The sequence below is a fragment of the Camarhynchus parvulus genome, chromosome 12 (genome assembly GCF_901933205.1).
Source record: "Camarhynchus parvulus chromosome 12, STF_HiC, whole genome shotgun sequence".
In the NCBI taxonomy this organism is placed as follows: domain Eukaryota; kingdom Metazoa; phylum Chordata; class Aves; order Passeriformes; family Thraupidae; genus Camarhynchus; species Camarhynchus parvulus.
The window spans coordinates 6,438,797-6,458,240 of record NC_044582.1 but is presented as its reverse complement, the minus strand read 5'-3'; the positions used below and the strand labels follow the sequence as shown (position 1 = coordinate 6,458,240).

Sequence of the window (19,444 nt, the reverse complement as noted above, 5' to 3'; positions counted from 1 at the left end):
TGCCCTCAGCCCTGCCCACGCGTGGCTGCGGGGGCGCGGCCCTGCCCAAGGCCCACGGGGCTCCGCTAAGGGCCCGCGGCCCTGCAAGCTCTCAGTCGTGGGAGCGCGGACCCGGGAAGGGGCCGCCGTCCCGAATTGAGAAGCGGGACCCGGGCAGGGGCTGCCGTCCCGAGTTGAGAAGCGGGACCCGGGCAGGGCCCCAGAAGGGCCCGGCGGGGCCGGGAAGGCCCGGCGGGGCGGGGCGTGGGCCCTGGCCGGTGGCGGAACTGCAGGCGCGGGCCGGGCGCTCCGGCCGGCGGTGGGGCCGGGCGCGCCGCTGCACCGGCGCGGCTGTTGCCGTTCCGCGGGCGGGGCTGCCCGGATCCAAGATGGAGGCGGCGGGCAGAGCGGGGCAGGAGATGAGCCTGGCGGCCCTGCGGCGGCACGACCCCTTCATCACCGGCATCGCCGACGTGACCGGCCAGGTCGCGCTCTACAGCTTCAGCCCCAAGGACAACGAGTGGGTGAGTCCGGCGGGGCGGGCCCGGCCATGCCCGTGCCCCAGCAGCCGCCTGGCCCGGCGCGCCCGCACGGGGCCCGCGCGGGGCTGCGCTCGCCCAGGCGGAGTTCGGGGTTTGGGCGCGTTCCCCCCCTTGTGCTGGGGGAGAGGACATAGAGAGCAAGGGAGAGGGAGAGCAGAGAAAGAGGAGGAGGAAGAGGGAGAGGGAGAAGAGGAGGAAGAGGCAGAGGAGGAGGAGGGAGAGGCGAGGCCGTGTGTGCGCTCGGGGAGGCGGCGCCGTTCCCCCTCGGACCGGGGCAGGAGGGCGCTTTGGCTGCTGGTGGCCATTGGCTTTTTCTCTTCTTTAATCGTACTTTGTTGTTGTTGCTCGCGCCTGTTGCACAGAGCCCTAACTGGGGAAGAGGGGAATTTAAGAGATGTGAGTATTCGTCACTGCATTAAAGCACAATTTGGTTTGACTGCCGCGTTCATCATGGAGCTATAAAAAGGGGAATACAGGGAACTCCACGGTGTCAGGGCAGCCCTGGAGCTGCAGCAGCTTTCCCCGCCCATGCCGTGGGGAGGATTGCTCTGCGAGCTGGAGTCTGACACTGAGCCATGGCCACAGTCCTGCCGTGCTCTGCTGTTCTCCTTGGAGCAGAACTGGAACACAGCCTCTGCGATATTTGGAGCCTGCCTTGTCAGGCTCAGAAGGGGAAGGCAGTGGAACTCCGTGTGTTATCACATGGGCAAATAGAGAACGTGAGCAAAGGATTTTGGCAGCAGGTTTAACTTCCTAATCTTTCTAACAAAAATAATTGATAGTTTCTGAAAATAGCAGAGCACATTTTTAGACCTGTGATGTCAAACCTTATGGAAATATAAGAATATTGTAAGTCTGTCATTAAAACACTATCTAAAACCTACTTGTGTGAACAAGCTCATCGCTGAAGTGCATTTGTTTTGGTTTTTTTGTAGGAGAAAACTGACATAGAAGGGACCTTATTTGTGTATAAAAGGTAAGGGTTGGTTTGGGTTGGTTTTTTGGGGGAGGGGGGATATAGTGGTGGTGATGTTTGTTTTCTTTCCTTAAGAAAACAAACTCCAGATGGCTTCCTGCACAGCTTTCATACTCATCATTTTTTGCTTGTCCAGCTGTTAACTGCTGTGTACTCACTCAAAAAGAATAAATTCTGCACATGGGTGAATAACTCTGTCAAAAGCCCCTAAAAGTATTGCTGAGAAAGCATAAAACCTGAATGCCACATATGTACCCACATCAAAAACTGGTTTATTGAGCTTATTTTATTAATCCAGTAGCATTTGTTAGTGCATTGAGTTTGTTAAGTGCCAAGTCTCCCTTTGTCTTCTAAAATCCATGAAGCTGCTTATGAAAACAATAGAGATGAGAAATTAAATAATATGTTTTAATTTACTCCTGGAATATGGGATGAATTTTTGTAAATGGATGAAGTTGCCCAAAAGCTGGAGATTTTGTAGTGTCTGATTTTAGGGGCTATTTGATTTCCTCTCAAAACCATGGAAGAAATTTCCAGTTCTCTAGGACAGGTAAAAAGGGTGAGGAGGAGAATGAGCACATAAAATCAATAATAAGTTCAAGTTTTAAATTGTAGGCAAATAAAAAAGTCTAAGTGGCATAACACTTTGTTGAAGGTAAGAAATAGAAATAATGCAGACTTAAGCCATCCTGAAGCAGACTGTCAGAATTTGGTCATTACAATATTTTATCCTGGCACTATGTAGGGATTTGAGTAACCACTTCCTGCTACTTCAGCTCCCAGTTTAGAAATACTTAGTGTAAGAAAGTGAACCAAACTTTAAAAAAATCAAAAGAAAAACCAAAGCAAAAGCTTTCTGTGTCACTAGCGGATGACTTCAAACAAGTTCTCTGTGGTTCATTAAGAGATTCACTTGTGATGGTAATGGTTGTTTACCCTGTTCTTGGAAGCTCTTGACAGATTTTTGTTGCAAATCATTAGGTAAAGGTGGCCACATTGTTACAGAAATATTTATATTTACCAGCTAAGTGTGTCTGATTTTTAGCCTGCCTTCATTGTGCTGCTGTTGTTGGTTATACACCAGGTTACAGGCACAGTTGAGTGCTGACAGGACATTCATGCAGCAAGAGAAAACAGATCTAAAACTGTCTTGAACTTTCAGTGCTTGCTCAGTGTTCTGTTTCCACTTGGTGTCCAGAAAAAAATATAGATAAATAAAAATTGCTTCACTAAGCAATACAACTCTGAATAATTTACTTTCAGGACACTGGGTTAAGTCCTTATTTCCAGAGTCTCCCTTTAGGAGGAAATTACTGTTTGTGGTTCCCCCTGTAAGTGTACTTCATGCTATTTAAGACAGCAGCTCTTTTTTATTGTCATGTCTATTTGCAGTAAGGTAATGGTGCTGTGTAAGTGGTTTGCTTTTTCTCCTCTAATAAAAAAATTCTGAAATGCCTCAAAATGATCTTATGTCAAGTATTGAATACATTTGCATTTTAATAGTGGACCTGCCCTAGTTTTTTTGAATAGATTTTTCAGAGGCATATCTTTGATTCAGCAGTTCAACAGTGTAGAACTGTAATGTTAATCCTAATCCTGCTTTGAGGTAAGTGTAGTTTGAAATTGAAATTAGGTGGCATGCCAAGAAATGGCATAGAAAAACAACTGTGAGAGCTGCAGGGCTGCTCAAGCTTCACGTAATAAAGCAGTGGAAATTTGAAGATGAGTTCATAACTTGGTTTTAGAAAATGACTTCTGTTGATGAAGATATTAATCCTTGGTTTTGTTTTAATTGACACAATAGGTCAGCTTCTCCTTATCATGGTTTTACGATAGTGAATCGACTGAATATGCACAACCTGGTTGAGCCAGTAAATAAAGATTTGGAGTTTCAGCTCCATGAACCTTTTCTGCTCTACAGAAATGCCAGCTGTGAGTATAACTTCCTCTAATCCAAATAAACTTCAGGTTCAGTTTTATAACCTCGATCACTTCTGATTACTGTGATGTCTGTTTCAAATACAATGTAATGGGGAGGGTTTCAGTGAAATATCTGATGATGTTTTCTGTCTACAATGCTAAATTTACTTAAATAGCTGTTCTATTATATTATCATTACTGCCTGCTTTCAGTAAAAAGCAAATATACTACCAAAGTGCAATGTTGCTCTGGTCTTACATTTAGATCAAACCTATAGATCATTAATTAATCTCTCTTCTCCATCAGAATGTCCCCTTGATGGGAACACTGCTTTGGCTGTGCTTTGGTGTACCTAATAGACCAGTCAAATGTTAATCCCTTCCTTTTTTCCCTGTGGAAGACTTCTGGGATCTGTAAGAAGCAGGATAGATTCCATCATGGTGGCAAAGAGCAGCCTAAGGCAGATGATCTCCTCTGTTTCATAATCTTAGCAGTCTTCCTTCCATAAGTGTCACAAAGAGAAAAAAATCAAAACTGATCAGTAAGTTCAAAAGTCTGGGAGGTGAGGGAAGTTACTGGCAACAGACTGGGAGAAGTACTGTGTTGAGCTGGGTGTTTAAGCAGATTGCTTGGTTTGCAAAGAAGGGGAGCTGTAGATGGAGGCAGTAGGGATAAGATGGACGTTAAGGTGTCAGGAAAGAATTGCAGCTCTGAGGTTGGTGACATAAGGGAAGAAAGAAGTTGATTCATTTGTTGGGACTGCTGATGGTATAAGGAAGCAGGAGCTGCTGTGGAATCACCATGGTGTGTGACAGTGACTAGAGGATCATTCAGGGAAGGAATCACAGAATCCTTTAGGTTGGAAAATACCTTTAAGATCATCACACCAAACCATTAACCCAGTGCTGCACAGTCCACCACCAACCCACATCCCTCAGTGCCACATCTACACATCCTTTAAATACCTCCAGGGGTGGTGGCTCCACCAGGGCTTGACAACCCTTTACATGAAGAACTTTTCCTAATACCCAATCTAATCCTCCAATGGCACAAATTGAGGCCATTTACTCTTGTCCCATTACTTCTTAGTTGGGAGTACAGACCAAGCAGCACCTTGCTACAACCTCCTTTCAGGTAGTTGTAATCAGAGAAGGTACAGGCTGTGTGTGAGTTCATTAGAAACCCCTGAATTGTTTTCCTTGATAAAAGCTCTCCTTTTCCTCTGGGACATAAGTGTGTAAGATCTGTGGGAGGCTCATGGGTTTAGGATAGAGGTGACATAGAATAGTACAAGGAAGGGAAGAAATCATACAAAGGTCAGCAAGGAAGAAATTACAGACTGGATATGGGAATTGCATTCTGAAGTAATCAGGAGTATTTTTTTTCCTCTTATTTCTTTGCCATTGACATTTTAAAATACTTTGGTCAGAAACTATCCTTTCTTTCATTCCCCCATTCTGTCTCCAGTGATTGCAGATGGAAGATGTCCAGTGCAATTAGTATGTCATGAGTTATTTTCTCAGGTGCCACAAATAAACTGCAGATGAGTTTTCCTGCCCTCTGAGTGTGTTCACTTTGTTCAAATACAAGCTTAAAAGCATTGAAAAGGGCATCTAAGCTTTTTATTCCTTATCATTTCCACATCACTTACTCCCTTACATTTTGCATTAAGCTATTTTGTTTTGGATTATTTTCCTTACATAAGGTTTTCTAAATTTTCTGTCCTCTGAAAGAGTTGGAAAACAAATTATATGGTTGAATTGTGTCAAAGCTGTTTGCCTCTATTTGCACAGTATTTGTGAATTTGCAAACAAATTTAGATTTGCAGACAAATTTCAACATGTGTGTGTTTTGTTTGTCTGGGTGGATCAGAGGATTCTTGTCCGAGTTCTCTTCATGCAGAAGGATCTCCACTTCCGCTCATTGCCTGCTGGCATGAAAAACCTTCGCATTTTTGGAACTAATTCAAATCAGAGGTTTAAGCCAGTGGTTACTATAATGTGTATTTCCAAGGGCTTAATGTCATGTGTCTGTAATGGCTTAAGGTGAAGTTGTTCTGAGAACCATTAATGACTGAAAGAGGATGGAGTTCTAGTTTGTGTAAGGAGCAGCTTCCTCTTACACAACCCTGTGTCTTGTAGAGTGGCTTTTACTGTGTCCTTGAAGAAATCTCCTGTCATCATTAGAAACCCTCTATGAGTGATTGAACTGCTGATTCTGTTTCCTTAGCTTACACATGGGTGATGGCTCAGACTATCCAGTAAAAACCTAAAATCATGCTAATAGTGCTGTTTGTCAGAGACAAATAGGTACTTTGTGCCTCTGTAGTTACATTGTAATGGGATCAGTAACAAATAGAGATTTGTGCTTCACCAGGGCATGGTAGAAGATGATCAAAGCAAAATTGTGTCACCATGCATTTGGGGAAGGTTCCATGTCAACAATGTTTATATTCAATGTGGTACTACTGTCCTACAAACTTCATGTTTTCACTTTGTTCTGGGATTGTGTCTTGACTTAAAATGAGGCCAAGTCTGTTCTGTGCAGCAGATCAGACTTCTGGCATTTCTGTCTTCAGCGGCGCAGGAGCTGTTCTGGGACAGTGAGTAACCTGCTCCAAGCTGCTAATGACTTATGTGAGGAACTTTGCAAGCACTCTACAAACATTGGTTTTGCGTGGCTGGAGGCTGTAAGAATGATTTGCCTGTCACATTAGATCATAATATTTTGGTGGGATTTTACTGTTCTTTTGTAGTTTGATTTCTTCAAATGCTCTTGCTATATGAAGGCACTGTTGGTTTGCTGCATATCAGAAGTTACTTTGTTAAGCTGTAGACATGAGATACTTTATCCAATTGCACAGAGGCATTTTTGTACTCTCAGACCAAGACTGGGTAATTGCCATTTTATTCTTATGGGAAATTACTGATTTTCACAGCTCTTGAGGGGAATCCTCCAATTTTTGGCAGGGTGGGGGATGAAGGAAACTTCCATGGGCATTCTGGAAGGAGAGCAGATACAATACCTTTCTTGTATCTGCCTTTTGCTATTCTCTGAGCATGATGGAAAACATTTGGATCACTTTTTATTATTCTGTGAGGTTCCCCCCCATCCCAATCCTACCTTTTTCATATTTCAGCTTTTAATGGGGAAATCTTTCCTCGCTCCAGAATTTTCATTCTCAAAATTATTTTGTCTACATAATGTGGTTCCAACCCCAAAAGAATACCAAATGCAAGAAGTTGCATATAATGCTGCCCCAAGACTTACACCATTTATTTTGTTGGGCATAAGACCCTAAAACAAAGATGATAAGAATGTGACTAAGAAACTGTGAGACATTATACCACTTGCAGTGGTAAACAGAAAAAAGGTATTCTTGTTTTCACTGTTATAAAGAATTAAGGAAAGCAAATATCACCAAACATAAACAGATCAAGAAATTACCAAATTGAAAAGAGATTGTTTGACTTTACAGTAACATATTTTAAAATTAGAATTACTCTTAAAAAGTAAAAAATTTGAGATTAAACTCCACACTCAATGTGCCATTTATTATTTCTTAGTCTGGAATAGGTATTGCTGGGTATATTTGATCCTTGTTGAACTCTCCCTCTGGGCACATCCACATTCTTTAGAGAACTGAGATTATTTGCTCATTAAATACTGAATACCATTGACTTTTTTTTTTTAATGAACCCAAGCTTATTTTCTCTTGTCTGTGTTTTGTGGAAAGCATGCTAAACTCTATTTTAAAAAATGCATGCAGTTCAGCCAGTAACAGTAATAACAGTCTAGTCTGAAGTTCAGTACTTCCTTTCAGTCTGTAACGTGAGAATCTGGAGCTGTTAGTTAATAGTTTGCTTAATAATTAAGGAAAATTAGTCAAAGTTTTAAGCACTATTGAACTTACCTCCTGAAGTCTGCAGGAAAAATTCTTCTGAGCCTTTCTCATTTATAACTTTTCCCTTGTATCGTTGGTGTTGGTCTTGATAAAAAGGATTTTTAATCCAAGTCAGTTCACTTGGGAGGTCAGACAGGCTGATTTCCATGGTGCAGAAAAGACAGGTGTTTAGCATAAAAGTTGGGCATTAAAATAAATGGTCCTTGTTTGGTGTGGGGTTTTTGTGGTGGTGTGGTTTTCTTCCTTGCTTCTTATTCCTGTCCAAGGTAAGAGTTAGTAATAGAAAAAGAATGGATTTTGGAGAGGTTTATACATATGAGTGGAAAACTCAGTTACAAAGTGCTGTCTTCTGGTCTTGTTGTATTATTGATGAAAACAACTTGTATTCTGAACAGCAAAAGAGAAATGAGTTGCATTAGAAGTGTTTCAAAGAGCTCCTGACTGGTTTCAAAGCTGTAAGGAAAGTCTCTTATCACACATGTTCCATTAAGTGTAATATATCTGTGATTGCTGAGGCTGCCTGGCTCTCCAGCAAGCACATTAACCCAGTGGTTTAGTCTGAGATAAGAAAGGAATCTTTTCTTCTAATCTTCATAGCAGAAGAAGCAATGCAACCTGGGGGAGGGGGGGAATGATTGAAAACTGTGGAGACAGCCTAAAAATACATTGTTTGACCTGAAAGACAGCCCTCTAACTGCAAGAGGTTTTCTTCTGTGGTTCAGGTTGCAAAGAAGCAATCCCTCTCTCTCCATATAATACTCAGGTGGCAGTTAGTGTTCCTGAGCTTGGGTGCTGCTTGGCACCTGCTGAACTACTCTGTGCTCCTGCTTCTGGGATTGTGCTGTGTGATGTATTTGTGAAATGCCTTTAGGTAGTGAAAACAGGAAAGGGAGGAACTTTGCCCATTCATTCTAAAGGTTTGTAAGTCTATGTGGCAGGCTAATATCTACATGTAGGAAATAAATATGAAGAATGTCAGTGATACAGAGCTGACTGACTGAGGAGAGGTGCCATTTCAGCTGACATTGCTGTTAGAGGAAATACAAGCTTCAAGAGAGAGAGCTTTATGTCATTTTGCCTCAAACTCTATTTGAGGTGTAAAATGATGCATATTTGTGCTTTTCCTTATGGAAGTGAGATGGGGTTGTTTTCCATGGTTACATTATAGGAGGGGTTTCAAAATACAAGTCCTTTTCTTTTAAGAGTTTGATAAACTCCACTTCCAGTTGTTCTGCTTCATTGTATGGCAACAACAAAATTGGACCTGTAAAACAAAACTTTTCTCTCCCTTCTACCAGCTTTTCCAGATAGTTAAGGGAAGTTTTAAACAAATCATCTCTTTGAATGAGTTGAGGATGTATTTGTACAAATGGCTAAGCTGCCTGGGGGGGAAGGGAGTGACAGTGTCTGGAATTGCTGAAACTGGCAGTGCTGATGAGTCCATGTGCACTTCCTCTGGCACACAGTTCTATTCTAAGTTTTCCCTTCCTGTGTGTCCCCAGCTTCTTGTTTGTGCTCTCTTATGCTCCAATGGCCTTTTGTGAAGCTGATGCAGAAATGGGATCAAGGATCTGGTCTGGACAAGAATGTACCCCCAGCTGACATGAGGGAGAGGGGCCCCTTGGGGCACAATGGGTTAACAAAGTTGTGGGAATGTGAGGGTGGCCACACTGCCTCTTGCTGCTTACTTAAAATAAGAGCTGAAGTGAAACTACAATTTGGGGATGCAGCTTCATTTTCTGTTGGCAAGGATGAAGCTTCTGTCTCGCAGTGGCACTTGGCTATTCCCACTCTTAATCCAGATTATAGAAGAGCCCAAGACCTTCCTTTTGGTATTATTCAGCTGTTAGGCTTGAGCAGGAAGTCTTCCATAATCCTTCTGTTCTCTCAAAAGCTCTTTGGTTTCCCATTTCAGTTTTAATCAGGTTTTAAGGATTGATCCAGACAAGTTTGGGGAGAAGTTGTGTGTTACGTGTTTAGATAAATATTTATGGGTCAGTGTCTCTAACAAAAATTACATATGTCAGAGAAGAACACAGATTATGAAAATGGATGACTTCTTTTAGTTTTATGAAACCTGATTTTTCTGTGGTATGGGTTACTCATTATTCCAGGGGTGTCAAAATTCAGTGTGGATCCTACTGAAAGAATTGCTGCTGATGATTACAAACTACTGTTACTTGAGTGCTAAAGATGCTGCCCAGCATTCAGTGTAGAAAAGCTGGATGGAAAAATTCAGTGGCTTCTGTTGGATGAAACTCTTGCAAAACTGCAGTAGAAAGGTGCCATCAGACATAGGAATATTCAGCTAATATTTATGCTGGGTATAGCAAAAAATCACATATTTAAAAGGAGCTGGTAAGAGCCAACTCTGTCTTTGCTATAAGGATGTTCTTAATTGAAGCTGCATGCATGGAAGGAAGTACAGTGTATAGGCAAATATGTATTAAATAGTAATAGTAATACTGTTGGGACACACACTTCTGGGGAAGGGAGCTGCACTGGCAGTACAGGAGGGCTCTTGGAAAGAGGAAGGTGAACATTCCAGCCTGTGTACCTACATTAATGCCAAAGCTGTAATCTGCGGTGCATCTTTGTGATATTGTGTAAAATTGCTTTGCAGTGACTCCCTGTGATTGCTTGCCAGTAGTACAAAGTGGAAAAAAGCCTCATACTTTACACCAAACTGAGATTTGGATCTACTTGTGGTCTTGTCTAGGCCTGTTTCTGGCAGAATTGAGTGTGACTTTTATCATTTGTCCCATTTAAATATTATTGTAAGTTCCATATCTTAATTTCTTCAGCAAGTATGCTTTTGAAGCAGCTTTCTCCTCTTGGCAGTTTGTCTGGTAATGAAGTCTTTTCTTTAGTGCAAAAGTATGAGCTCCTTCTTCAGTCATGTAGCAACCTGGAAACTTTGTAGGTTTCTATGCAGCAGAAAATCCAGTTGTATTAAACTGCAAAGTTTAATAGAAGCATTTCATAAGCATTGGCTACATGTGTGAAATGCTTTTTTATTGGCTTATGTCTTTTGTGCATTGATTTCTTTGTTTATGACTCAAAAAGCTTTGTTATCTACTACTTAAGCTGGAACCTCTAAAGAAGTAAACACCCAAATTAATACAGCTGTTATTTGAAAGAAAGAAAATGAAAGAAAGAAAAGTGAAGAATTTCAGCTTGTCAAAGGATGTTTGTCTAGAAATGAGATGTGTACCTGACTGCTTGAGGATTTTGGCCCAACAAAGTACACCTGGAATAAGTTGAAGGGCCAGAAAAAGTTTGGTAAATAATTGTCCTCTTTGCCATGACTCGACATTATTTTGAGTGGGCTTTGCTTGAGGTTTTTGAGTATCTTGTGGAGGAAAAAAAGTGAGTAAAGAAAGAAAAAGGATTTCACTGTGAAATAAAAATCTACCTCTAATGGGAAATGGTTGTGTAATTCTTTTAAAACAGTCCTTTCCTTCACTTTAGATGTCTTTGTAATCAGTGATTTCAGCTACATAAAATCATTGACATGAACTGCAGTATAAAGATGAGTTTTAAAAGACTTGAAAGCATTTTTTCAGAAATTAAAATACTTTAATGGTACCATGTGTAAAGTGTCCAATTGCCTTTGATGTTCTAGCATTGACAAACTTCATAGGTGAACTAAGATTTAAAGTAACCTGCATTGTGGGCTGGATTCAATACAATTCTGAAAAGAGTTGTGGAGCTTTGTGGCTTTGGTGCAGCTGGGGGCAGTGGGGAGAGGAGCTGCTGTGTGGGGAAAAGGGGGAGCTGCTGTTTGCCCTTGGGAGGATTGCTGGGGAAGGAGCAGCTCATAGCCCTCCTGACAGAGTGTCCCCCTCTGATGGAGCTCAGTGGTCAAGCTCCAGCTCTGCAAATTTTCAATGGAATTTTACTTATTCTGAAACCAGAATGAGGCTGTCTTGCTGAGCTGGAGCCCTTTTGCTCTCATTGCTCTGTCCTGGATACCTTCAAAGAGCAGGGGTCCCTATCAGTGTAGTTTTAAGCTGTTCCATGAATGTGTCTGTGTGATGGGAGCTTTGGTACTACTTCCTTCTGGAGAGGGAACCTTCCAGAGAGGCTCTGACTGAACTGTCATGCTATAATCCAAATGTTAATCTTGGTCTTTGAATTTGACACATTTAAAAATCAGTGGTTTTTTAAAATGGATATTCCTTGGCCTAGCTTAAATGATAAAGTCAATTCAAAGGAGGAGGTTGCAGCTGTAGTGAGAAGGCACCTGCTGGTTAAAACATTTTCCTGCCACTTTTATTTACAAACTGTATCAAGATTCTATAGTTCTTCCATTTAAACTGACTGAAGTTGTATTTATGTTTGCACATGTGCTGTTTCTGATTACTTTGTGAATAGTAGGTGGTGACACACAATATTTCAGTGGAAACTGATGGAACTTTGTATATTGCAGATCTAATGGACTCCTGGGGTTTTTTTTTTTCCTATTGATTTAATCCTTTTTTTTTTTGTCTTACACTTGCTTTTTTTCTTGTTTTCTAGTGTCAATTTACAGTATTTGGTTTTATGACAAGAATGACTGTCATCGAATAGCAAAACTCATGGCTAAGTAAGTACTGGGGCCTTCTAGAGATTATTAAATGTGTCTGGTTTTTTCCTCACTCTCCTAAAAATGGAGGAATACAACATTCTTGCTCATACAAGTTTTTTTTTAACTAATGAAAATTACAGTTATGTTTTAAAAAAACTGCAGCATTAAAATTATCAATTGAGTGTTTTAAAAAAATGAGTTGAAGAGTTAGTTGGCATTCTCCAAAGAAAGCAACTATGTGCACTGTGTGTTATTTTATATTCTGTTTTGTATAGGGGTGCTGGCAAAAGATTTTCTGATGTAGAGAGTGTAATGAAATAAACTGTGGTTGGGGGTTTTTGCTTGTTTTGTGGTGAGCTGTTTTTTTTCTTGGAATTTGTGGTTTGTTTGGGTTTTAATAAGACTTAGCTGTTATTCTTGACTAAAGTGAAGAGACAAAAAACTAGTAGGAGAACTAGGTAGAATTTTCTAGAATTATAGTGGGTTTGGGAGTATAAGCAAAACGGAAATAATAAGAGCTTGGTGTTGCTAATTTCAGCATTTTGGGATAGTTACTCTTGCTAAAATGCAGAGTGTAGCTGTACTACCCAGGGTATCTTCTCATCCCTCATTCTCAGCTTTGCTCCTCTTTGCTATCACACTGCTTTCTTGAAACCTCTTATCTCTTGCATGCCTTCACTAGCGTGTCAGGGCTTGCCAGTCAGGCTGTCCTGAAGACTTGCACAATTTAATTACATGGAAATATATAATATTTAATTATATGAAAACTAGTCACAATGTAGATATTTTAAGCTGAATTCTAATTTCTTAGTGTAGGGGGTTAGGTGTGGGTTATTTTGGTTTTTTTTTTAATTATTATTATTTTCACACAGAAGCAGTGAAAGAAAACACCAATGACCGACATTGGTATCAAGATATCTTTCTAAATTCCTTTTCTGTTTTCTCATCCTTATAACTCCATTTTCTACTTTTATTTTTTTCTTCCTCGTTATGTTGGACTTCTTACTGTTAGTTGGTTTGTCCGTATCTAAGGATTAATGGAAAACAATTGTGTGAAACTGACTCTTGGATGTTGTTACCAAAACAAATAACAAAACATCTACTGCCTCTCCTCTTTATAAACAGAGCATCAGAAGGACATGGCTTTCTCTTCTAATCTAAAAGCATTAGTTAATGTTTGAAGTGTGAGAGAGAGCTGGACTGTCAAACTCTACCATATTCACAGCTGCAGTGCAGATCTAACTTCAGATAGCAAACTTTGAGTCCATTTGAAGTGCTCTGGTCACTGTAGCACAAATGATGGGCTACAGATACTTCAGAAGTCTTAAAAAGTGTGATCAGGTAATGGACCAGTCTGGCCATGGCACAGCAGTCCATAAAGCACATTTACTCTTTTGGCCAGATTGCAATATTTACATTTTCTTTCAAGAGTATTAATTTTGTTCTGTAGTTTTTTGTCTTTGGGGTGGAAATTTGGATTTGCACCCTTTTGTTAAGGTGGAGTTTTTCTTAATCACTGATAGGAAAGAGTGCTGCCTTTATAATACTTCAACACTTCCAAAACATAACCATAAAAGGTTTCAAGGAGATTTGCATTCTCTTCCCTGCATTTAACTTGACCTTATTGTGCCAGACTGAGTTAACAAGATTGCAGGCCATCCATTTGTATTTTGGTGGCTTATCTTTGAAAAGAAAAGTAAATTAGGGTTTGTAATCACAGACTTCACTTCTCACATTCTCTCCCTCCCCCTGCCCTTCTGTGAGGTTGTGCCAGGTATATTTTCAATGCTGTAACTCCAGATATTCTTTAACAAACTGTCACAGTTACTGTGTCCCTGAAGGAATGTGTGCCTCTTCCACTATCTGATATAATGGAAAGAAACAGCAGGCCTTGCTTAAAAAAGATTTAATCCTGGATTGCACACAGAGCATGTTCAGTGTACAGATTTGCAGTAGTTGACTTTTTCTCCCCCAGGAACAGTATTTAGGTATTTGATTTACAGATTTTTTTTTTAAAGAATTTTAGAATTTTCTGAAATTAAAACATTTCATGGGAGTCATCAAACTCCTGATTTCAGAAACAATTAATTTGTGTCAAGTTAAGATGATTGATTGAGGGTTGGCCTTTCTAGAAGAAGTAGGGCAGAAACTGGAGGACTTCAAATATTTGAGAAAACTATTGCATTGTGACCTGTAACTTTGTATGGGGGGTTATTTTCAGTTTAGTTTATAAGCTTGTTTTACCCTGTTTCAGTAGTCAGACCCAAAGTGGCTTCTGAGATACAGGAAGCAGACTAGAATTGGGAAAGAATCTGAGTTCTGAGGATACAGTTTGACATTATATTCCATCACCACCATTGACGTGTAATGTGCACAAGACAGAAGATGGAGTTTAAACTGTTAGACAATTACCTAGATGAGAAGAGAATTTGTTATGCTTCAAAAAGAAAGTAAACTTTAAATTTTAAAAAGGTAACAAACACTTCATAATGAGCAAGGGAAAAATATTATGAACTGGTTTTCAGAAATTTCTATGAAACATTTCTGTGAAATGCCTGCACTCCTTGAAGGTGTTTTGCTGTGAGTTCAATGAGTACTGGTTTCAGGGGAGGATGTTTTATTGAAACCTTCTGGGCCAACTAATTAAGGCAAAGGAAAGTCTCAAGAGTGAAGCCTTTGCTTTGCCTGCCAGGCATCATGTGTGATTTCACTTTGCCCAGAATCTTCCCTTTAACTGAAGTGTTTCTTTTTTCTTATACAATTATGCTGGCACTTAATATCTCAGCAAAGCATTCTGATTCTCTTACCTTGCTCTTTTTCATCATTCATTTTGGAGTTGAGTTTAGAGAGGTCCTAAGCCATGACTGGGTGACCACATGAGGTGCTAGAACAAAATGTTCTCTCAGGGTGTCACCATAGAAACACTTGTGGAGTATTGAGCTGCTTCATCCAAACGAGCACATGCTGCAGTTCTCAGAAATTATCAGGGTTACATTGGCCTCCCTATTGTGGGTTACCTTGCCAGGTGACTGCTGCTTACAGAGAAGGCTGGAAGTAATCAGGAGCTGGTTAAATAACCAGCTTGTATGATGAAAAATTGTGAAAGCAACATTAGAGTGTTAAAAGCCAAATCTAACCCTTTTTCAGCTAAACTCTAGTGAAGTAAAGAAGCTTGGTACCTAGAAAACTGGGAAGAAACTTGAACTGTGTCTTCCTCAGAAATGTAAACATTAGAGGTACATATAAATAATTACAGCCTATAAAATCTAGATTTTGTCCTGAATCCTAACTGACCCAAAGAAACTGGAGGCTGGGATGATTGACACTTTCTGTGATTGTTGTGATGGCACCTCTTGGCTCCCCCCTCAGCCATCAGTTCCACAGCATGAGAGTTCCCAAGTGACATGCCAGCTCCAGAGCTCTGCCCTGTTTACAGTGCTTGTTTTTCCTTAACATATTTGATTAATGCAGGCTTAAAAAAGAAGGGATTACAGGCTGGTGTGTGTTTATTTCAAGAGGATCAGCTTCAGCGCACTGCACAGCCATGTATATCTTGTGAACTGCATATGGATTAGGAGTATATGCTGCTTTTATTTTTATTAATGAAATGACCAGGTGCACATCAGCTTCTTGCATCTCTTACCTATCCTTCAGATGGAGGGTTTTGGATACTTGAGGCAAGCAGGGGTGGAGTAGGGGTCATGAATGAACCATAGGCACCAGGGCCAGAGGTAATGCAGGTAATTGGAATGACTGCAGGGCAGCTTGAAGAGGAAATGGTTTGCTGCTCCTTCCAGAGCCTTAGGTGGGGGTGTGAGGGGTGACTTGCTCTAAGTCCTCTTGCAGACTGATTCCAGAGGCATCTGGTGTGAGCCAACTCTCTTCTTTCCCATTGTCTCTGTTGCATAATGGTAGGCCTCATCCTAAATTAGAACTATTTGGTAATAGATTTTGTTGAATGACATGGCTTGACTTGGCTAAATATGGAAAAATGCATGTTAGGATGTAAAGAGTAAAACTTGTGTCTTAGTGTATGGTGTAAAACATGCTTTTTGTGTATCACATGCTTGGATGTCCACATATTTCATTGTAAAAATGTCTAAACATAAGAGTTTTATAGGAGTAGTGTTTGCTGTAGGCAGACTTTGAGAGAGACAGACCAGTGCTCTGTGAATGGGAGATAAATCATGCAGACCTTTTGACAATTTGTCTTGTAGCAAATGAAAACTTGTGCAACTTTGGTCAGCTATGTGTTAGGCTTTTATTCAGGCAGAAAAATGGGTTAATATACTGGGAGTACTTTTTTCTTTACTGCTTTTTGCAAGATGTTAACTCTAGTTAAATTTTTAAATCCTGTTTCTCCTTTCCTTTTACAGAGTGGTTGAACAAGAAGCTCAGAGGTCGCAGCAAGTTTCTCAGGATAGAAAAAGTCCCAGCAGAACCAATGGCTGCAATGAAAACAGGCCCATTGACATCCTAGAGATGCTTAGTAAAGCCAAGGATGAGTATGAACGAGTAAGTAAATGTCTCTTTTCTGGAAACCAGTTTTTAGCACATCAGCTGTGCTTTGTTTAAAGGGTGGGCAGTGTCTGCAGTAGTTCCAGCAGCCTTGTTTTCAGAGTGCTGTGTTGTTCCCTCCCTCAGGAGCACTGTACTAGGAAACATTCTGTGATTTCAGGCAAGATGGATTGAATCCTGATCATGTGGTCTAACTTAAATTGTAGCAGGGTGGACCCATTTTATTATGATTTCTCCTGGTGTGAGAAAATCTTGTCTCTGGGAATAGCAAATAAAAATTTTACCAAACAGCATCTGTCTCTTCTTAGTCTCAAAAGATGAACTGTGGTGTTAGAGACTGAGGCATTCAGTTTGTTTGTAGACTCTATGAAGCATATTTCTTATTAGCTGTAGACTAAGTGTAACAATACTGTTCCTTTGTCTTTCTGTTCTCCAGTTTATTTCTTGTGTCCTGTCTACTGTTTCTCCCTTTAATAAAATAATTCATCTCAGAAGGAAAAGCCTGTTATCCTTTGCCAGTGCTAAATCCACAAGATTACATAATGACGAATGTTACCTCTCTTAGGAAAGAATTACTTTATATAGTCATGAGGACCAAATTCATACATGCAGGGTGAATATAAAGGTAATGTGTGGGAGATCCAAAAATGGAAGCAGAGATTCTGAACACGCCTCTTCCCAGAGTAATAATACAGGAATGTGCCATAGTAAAGCAATGTGTGAATATTGCATTGCAGAACCATAGTGTGGCTTCTGTGCCTGTGCTACTGGGAGAAGAAGGAGCACATTTGTACAGTGCTTGATTCCGTCCAGGAGTTGCTTGTGATGCAGAGTTCCTTTGAGTACTTGAAATTGAGTCTTTGTGAGATTCTGGATGGTTACAACACAGTGTGGGATGAGAAGAGAGCAAGCATGTGGATTAAACCTTGTATGAGCCATCTTAACCTGTCACTGTCTGATGTACATTGAGGTCAGGGCAATGTCATAAACAATACAGTGTCTTTGACCCAGGCTAGATACTCATCTCTGGAAATCACTCCTATGTTCTTTTCATGCTGTAAAATACAGATGAAAACAAAATTCATTCCGCATGTGTGTCAGTGCTGTTTGGGGAAAAGGTGTCTCTGTATGAAGGCCAGCATTGTGCAGGTAGCAGCTTTTGTGAGATCACAGAAGGAAACATCACAATGTGATTCATCTTTCAGTGCTGTATCAATCTGACAGATTTGAGGAAATTGAAGTCTTTTTGCAAAGAAGGGAAAAAGCCCATACCACAGGAATGCACTGCTTTGGTAGTGCCCTCCTGGGTGTGGTGAAGCCTTTCTCCCTCTTTGTTCTTGCAGTATTGGATAATGCACATTTCCAACAGATGGGTCTTGGGTGACTTGGAATATTCCAGCTTCTCTTCTAATTTTCAGATCTTTTTCATATGAGAGTACTGAAAAGCTTTTGCTAGAAACAAAGTTCCTAAACATCATGGATGAAGCTCTGTAGACAAGTAAAATTCTGATGAGCAGGAACAGATGCAGATATTTTAATGGACAGACAATATCTGTGGTGCCAATAATACAGCAGTGAAATAGGCAGGGCATGGGCTACAGCAGAGCTGCTTTAAAATTGGAGGCTTTGTATCTTTATTTCTTCTTATTGTTGCATATGTGTGTGTTTCTTTCTTGATATTTTTAGAACACCAGGGAAACTGGAATAATTACTTCATTTCCTTTGTGTGTGTACATGAACCATAAATGAACCTGTCCATGGTGATCCCATCAGAGCCTGCTGTGACTGTAGTGCTGTACAGTTGTCAGAAAAGCAGAACTGAACAATGTTGGTCATGTTTCAAGCAAACTTCTTTGGAGAATGTTCTGTTGACCACCTCAGCTTTAGCAACAAACCCCTGGCACATTAATTTTGGAGCTCTTGTAGCCAGTGTGTGCCAATGTTAATGTGATGAAGTAACCAACTTGTTTGGGAGATGCCTTCTTGAGAGACCTTTCCTGACTTAATTTTTTTTAATAATTTTATGGCACTTGGTAATTATGCATGAATTTGTATTTAGGAGCAGAAAGTACTTATCTGCTGGTACATTCCAGATGGATCATACAGTAATCCTTGTGTGCAGCCCACATGAGATTGGCAGAGTGTCAGCATGAGAAGGGGGCAGAGGGAGTGAAAAAGAGATTTATGAAGGTCTGAGTGCTTTAATCTAGGATTCCAAATCAGCTTAATCCTTCAAGTACACACTACATCAAGCCCATATGTGAAAATGAATGAACTCTGAGATTTTTTTTTAATGAAGTGAATGGATGCTTTTTATAGTGTGGTTTTGTGTTTGTATTTCAGTTTGAGCAGGGAAACATACTGCAGCTTATCCTCTAGTGAAAAGAAGACTCTGCCTTTCCTGATTTTATAACTAAAAGGCCTTCAGCCTTTCAGGCACAAGGAGTTTTGACCTTCAAGTTAGTTGCTAAAAGTCAGAAAGATGCTAGAGTCTGCTTCTCTCCTCTGTCCTTAAATCACAATATATAAGCTTGATTTTGTATTTATTGCTTTCAGTTAGAATTTGAAAACAAAAGAATAAAGCACAGATTGCTTTTTAATCCGTTGCTAGAAAGTTTAACCCATATTTTACTGCTTTGGGTAAGATACCAGAGCAATCACCACGTGTTGTACCATTGGTTGAGCTCTATCATATGCATCAGGTGTAGTTTACCCATTGAAAGCTGGATTATTCTACACTCTGGGTTTTTCTGGTGATTTTAACAGTAATAGAATATCTGTGTTTATTTTTATGTTTATTAAAGATGAAAGTCAAATCCATCTGAAACATACTGTGTTATAATGCAAGTCTCTTGCCTGGTTTTGTCTTGTTCACAGAAAACCAAATTAACACCTGAAAATAAATGTACCTGGCTGGTTAAATCTGGTGGAAGTAAATCAATGACAAGCTGTCTTTCCATCCACTTAGAGTGCTTTCTGACAGGATTTTTTTTCCTGAGTTCTAGTTTGGGTTCCTGATTGAATGAAGTGTAACA

General features: G+C 40.3%; 1 protein-coding gene across 1 annotated transcript in view; it reads left to right on the top strand.

Moving 5' to 3' along the window:
- Positions 1 to 307: 307 nt before the first annotated feature.
- The window catches only part of DCP1A (decapping mRNA 1A), a 31,907-nt gene continuing 12,770 nt past the window's right edge, over positions 308 to 19,444 (top strand). Inside the window, exons 1-5 of the mRNA XM_030956807.1 lie at positions 308 to 503; positions 1,457 to 1,497; positions 3,302 to 3,429; positions 11,843 to 11,909; positions 16,268 to 16,406. Of these exons, the coding sequence (XP_030812667.1) occupies positions 369 to 503; positions 1,457 to 1,497; positions 3,302 to 3,429; positions 11,843 to 11,909; positions 16,268 to 16,406 (510 nt within the window). The 5' untranslated portion in view covers positions 308 to 368. The remainder of the gene's footprint in view (positions 504 to 1,456; positions 1,498 to 3,301; positions 3,430 to 11,842; positions 11,910 to 16,267; positions 16,407 to 19,444) is intronic.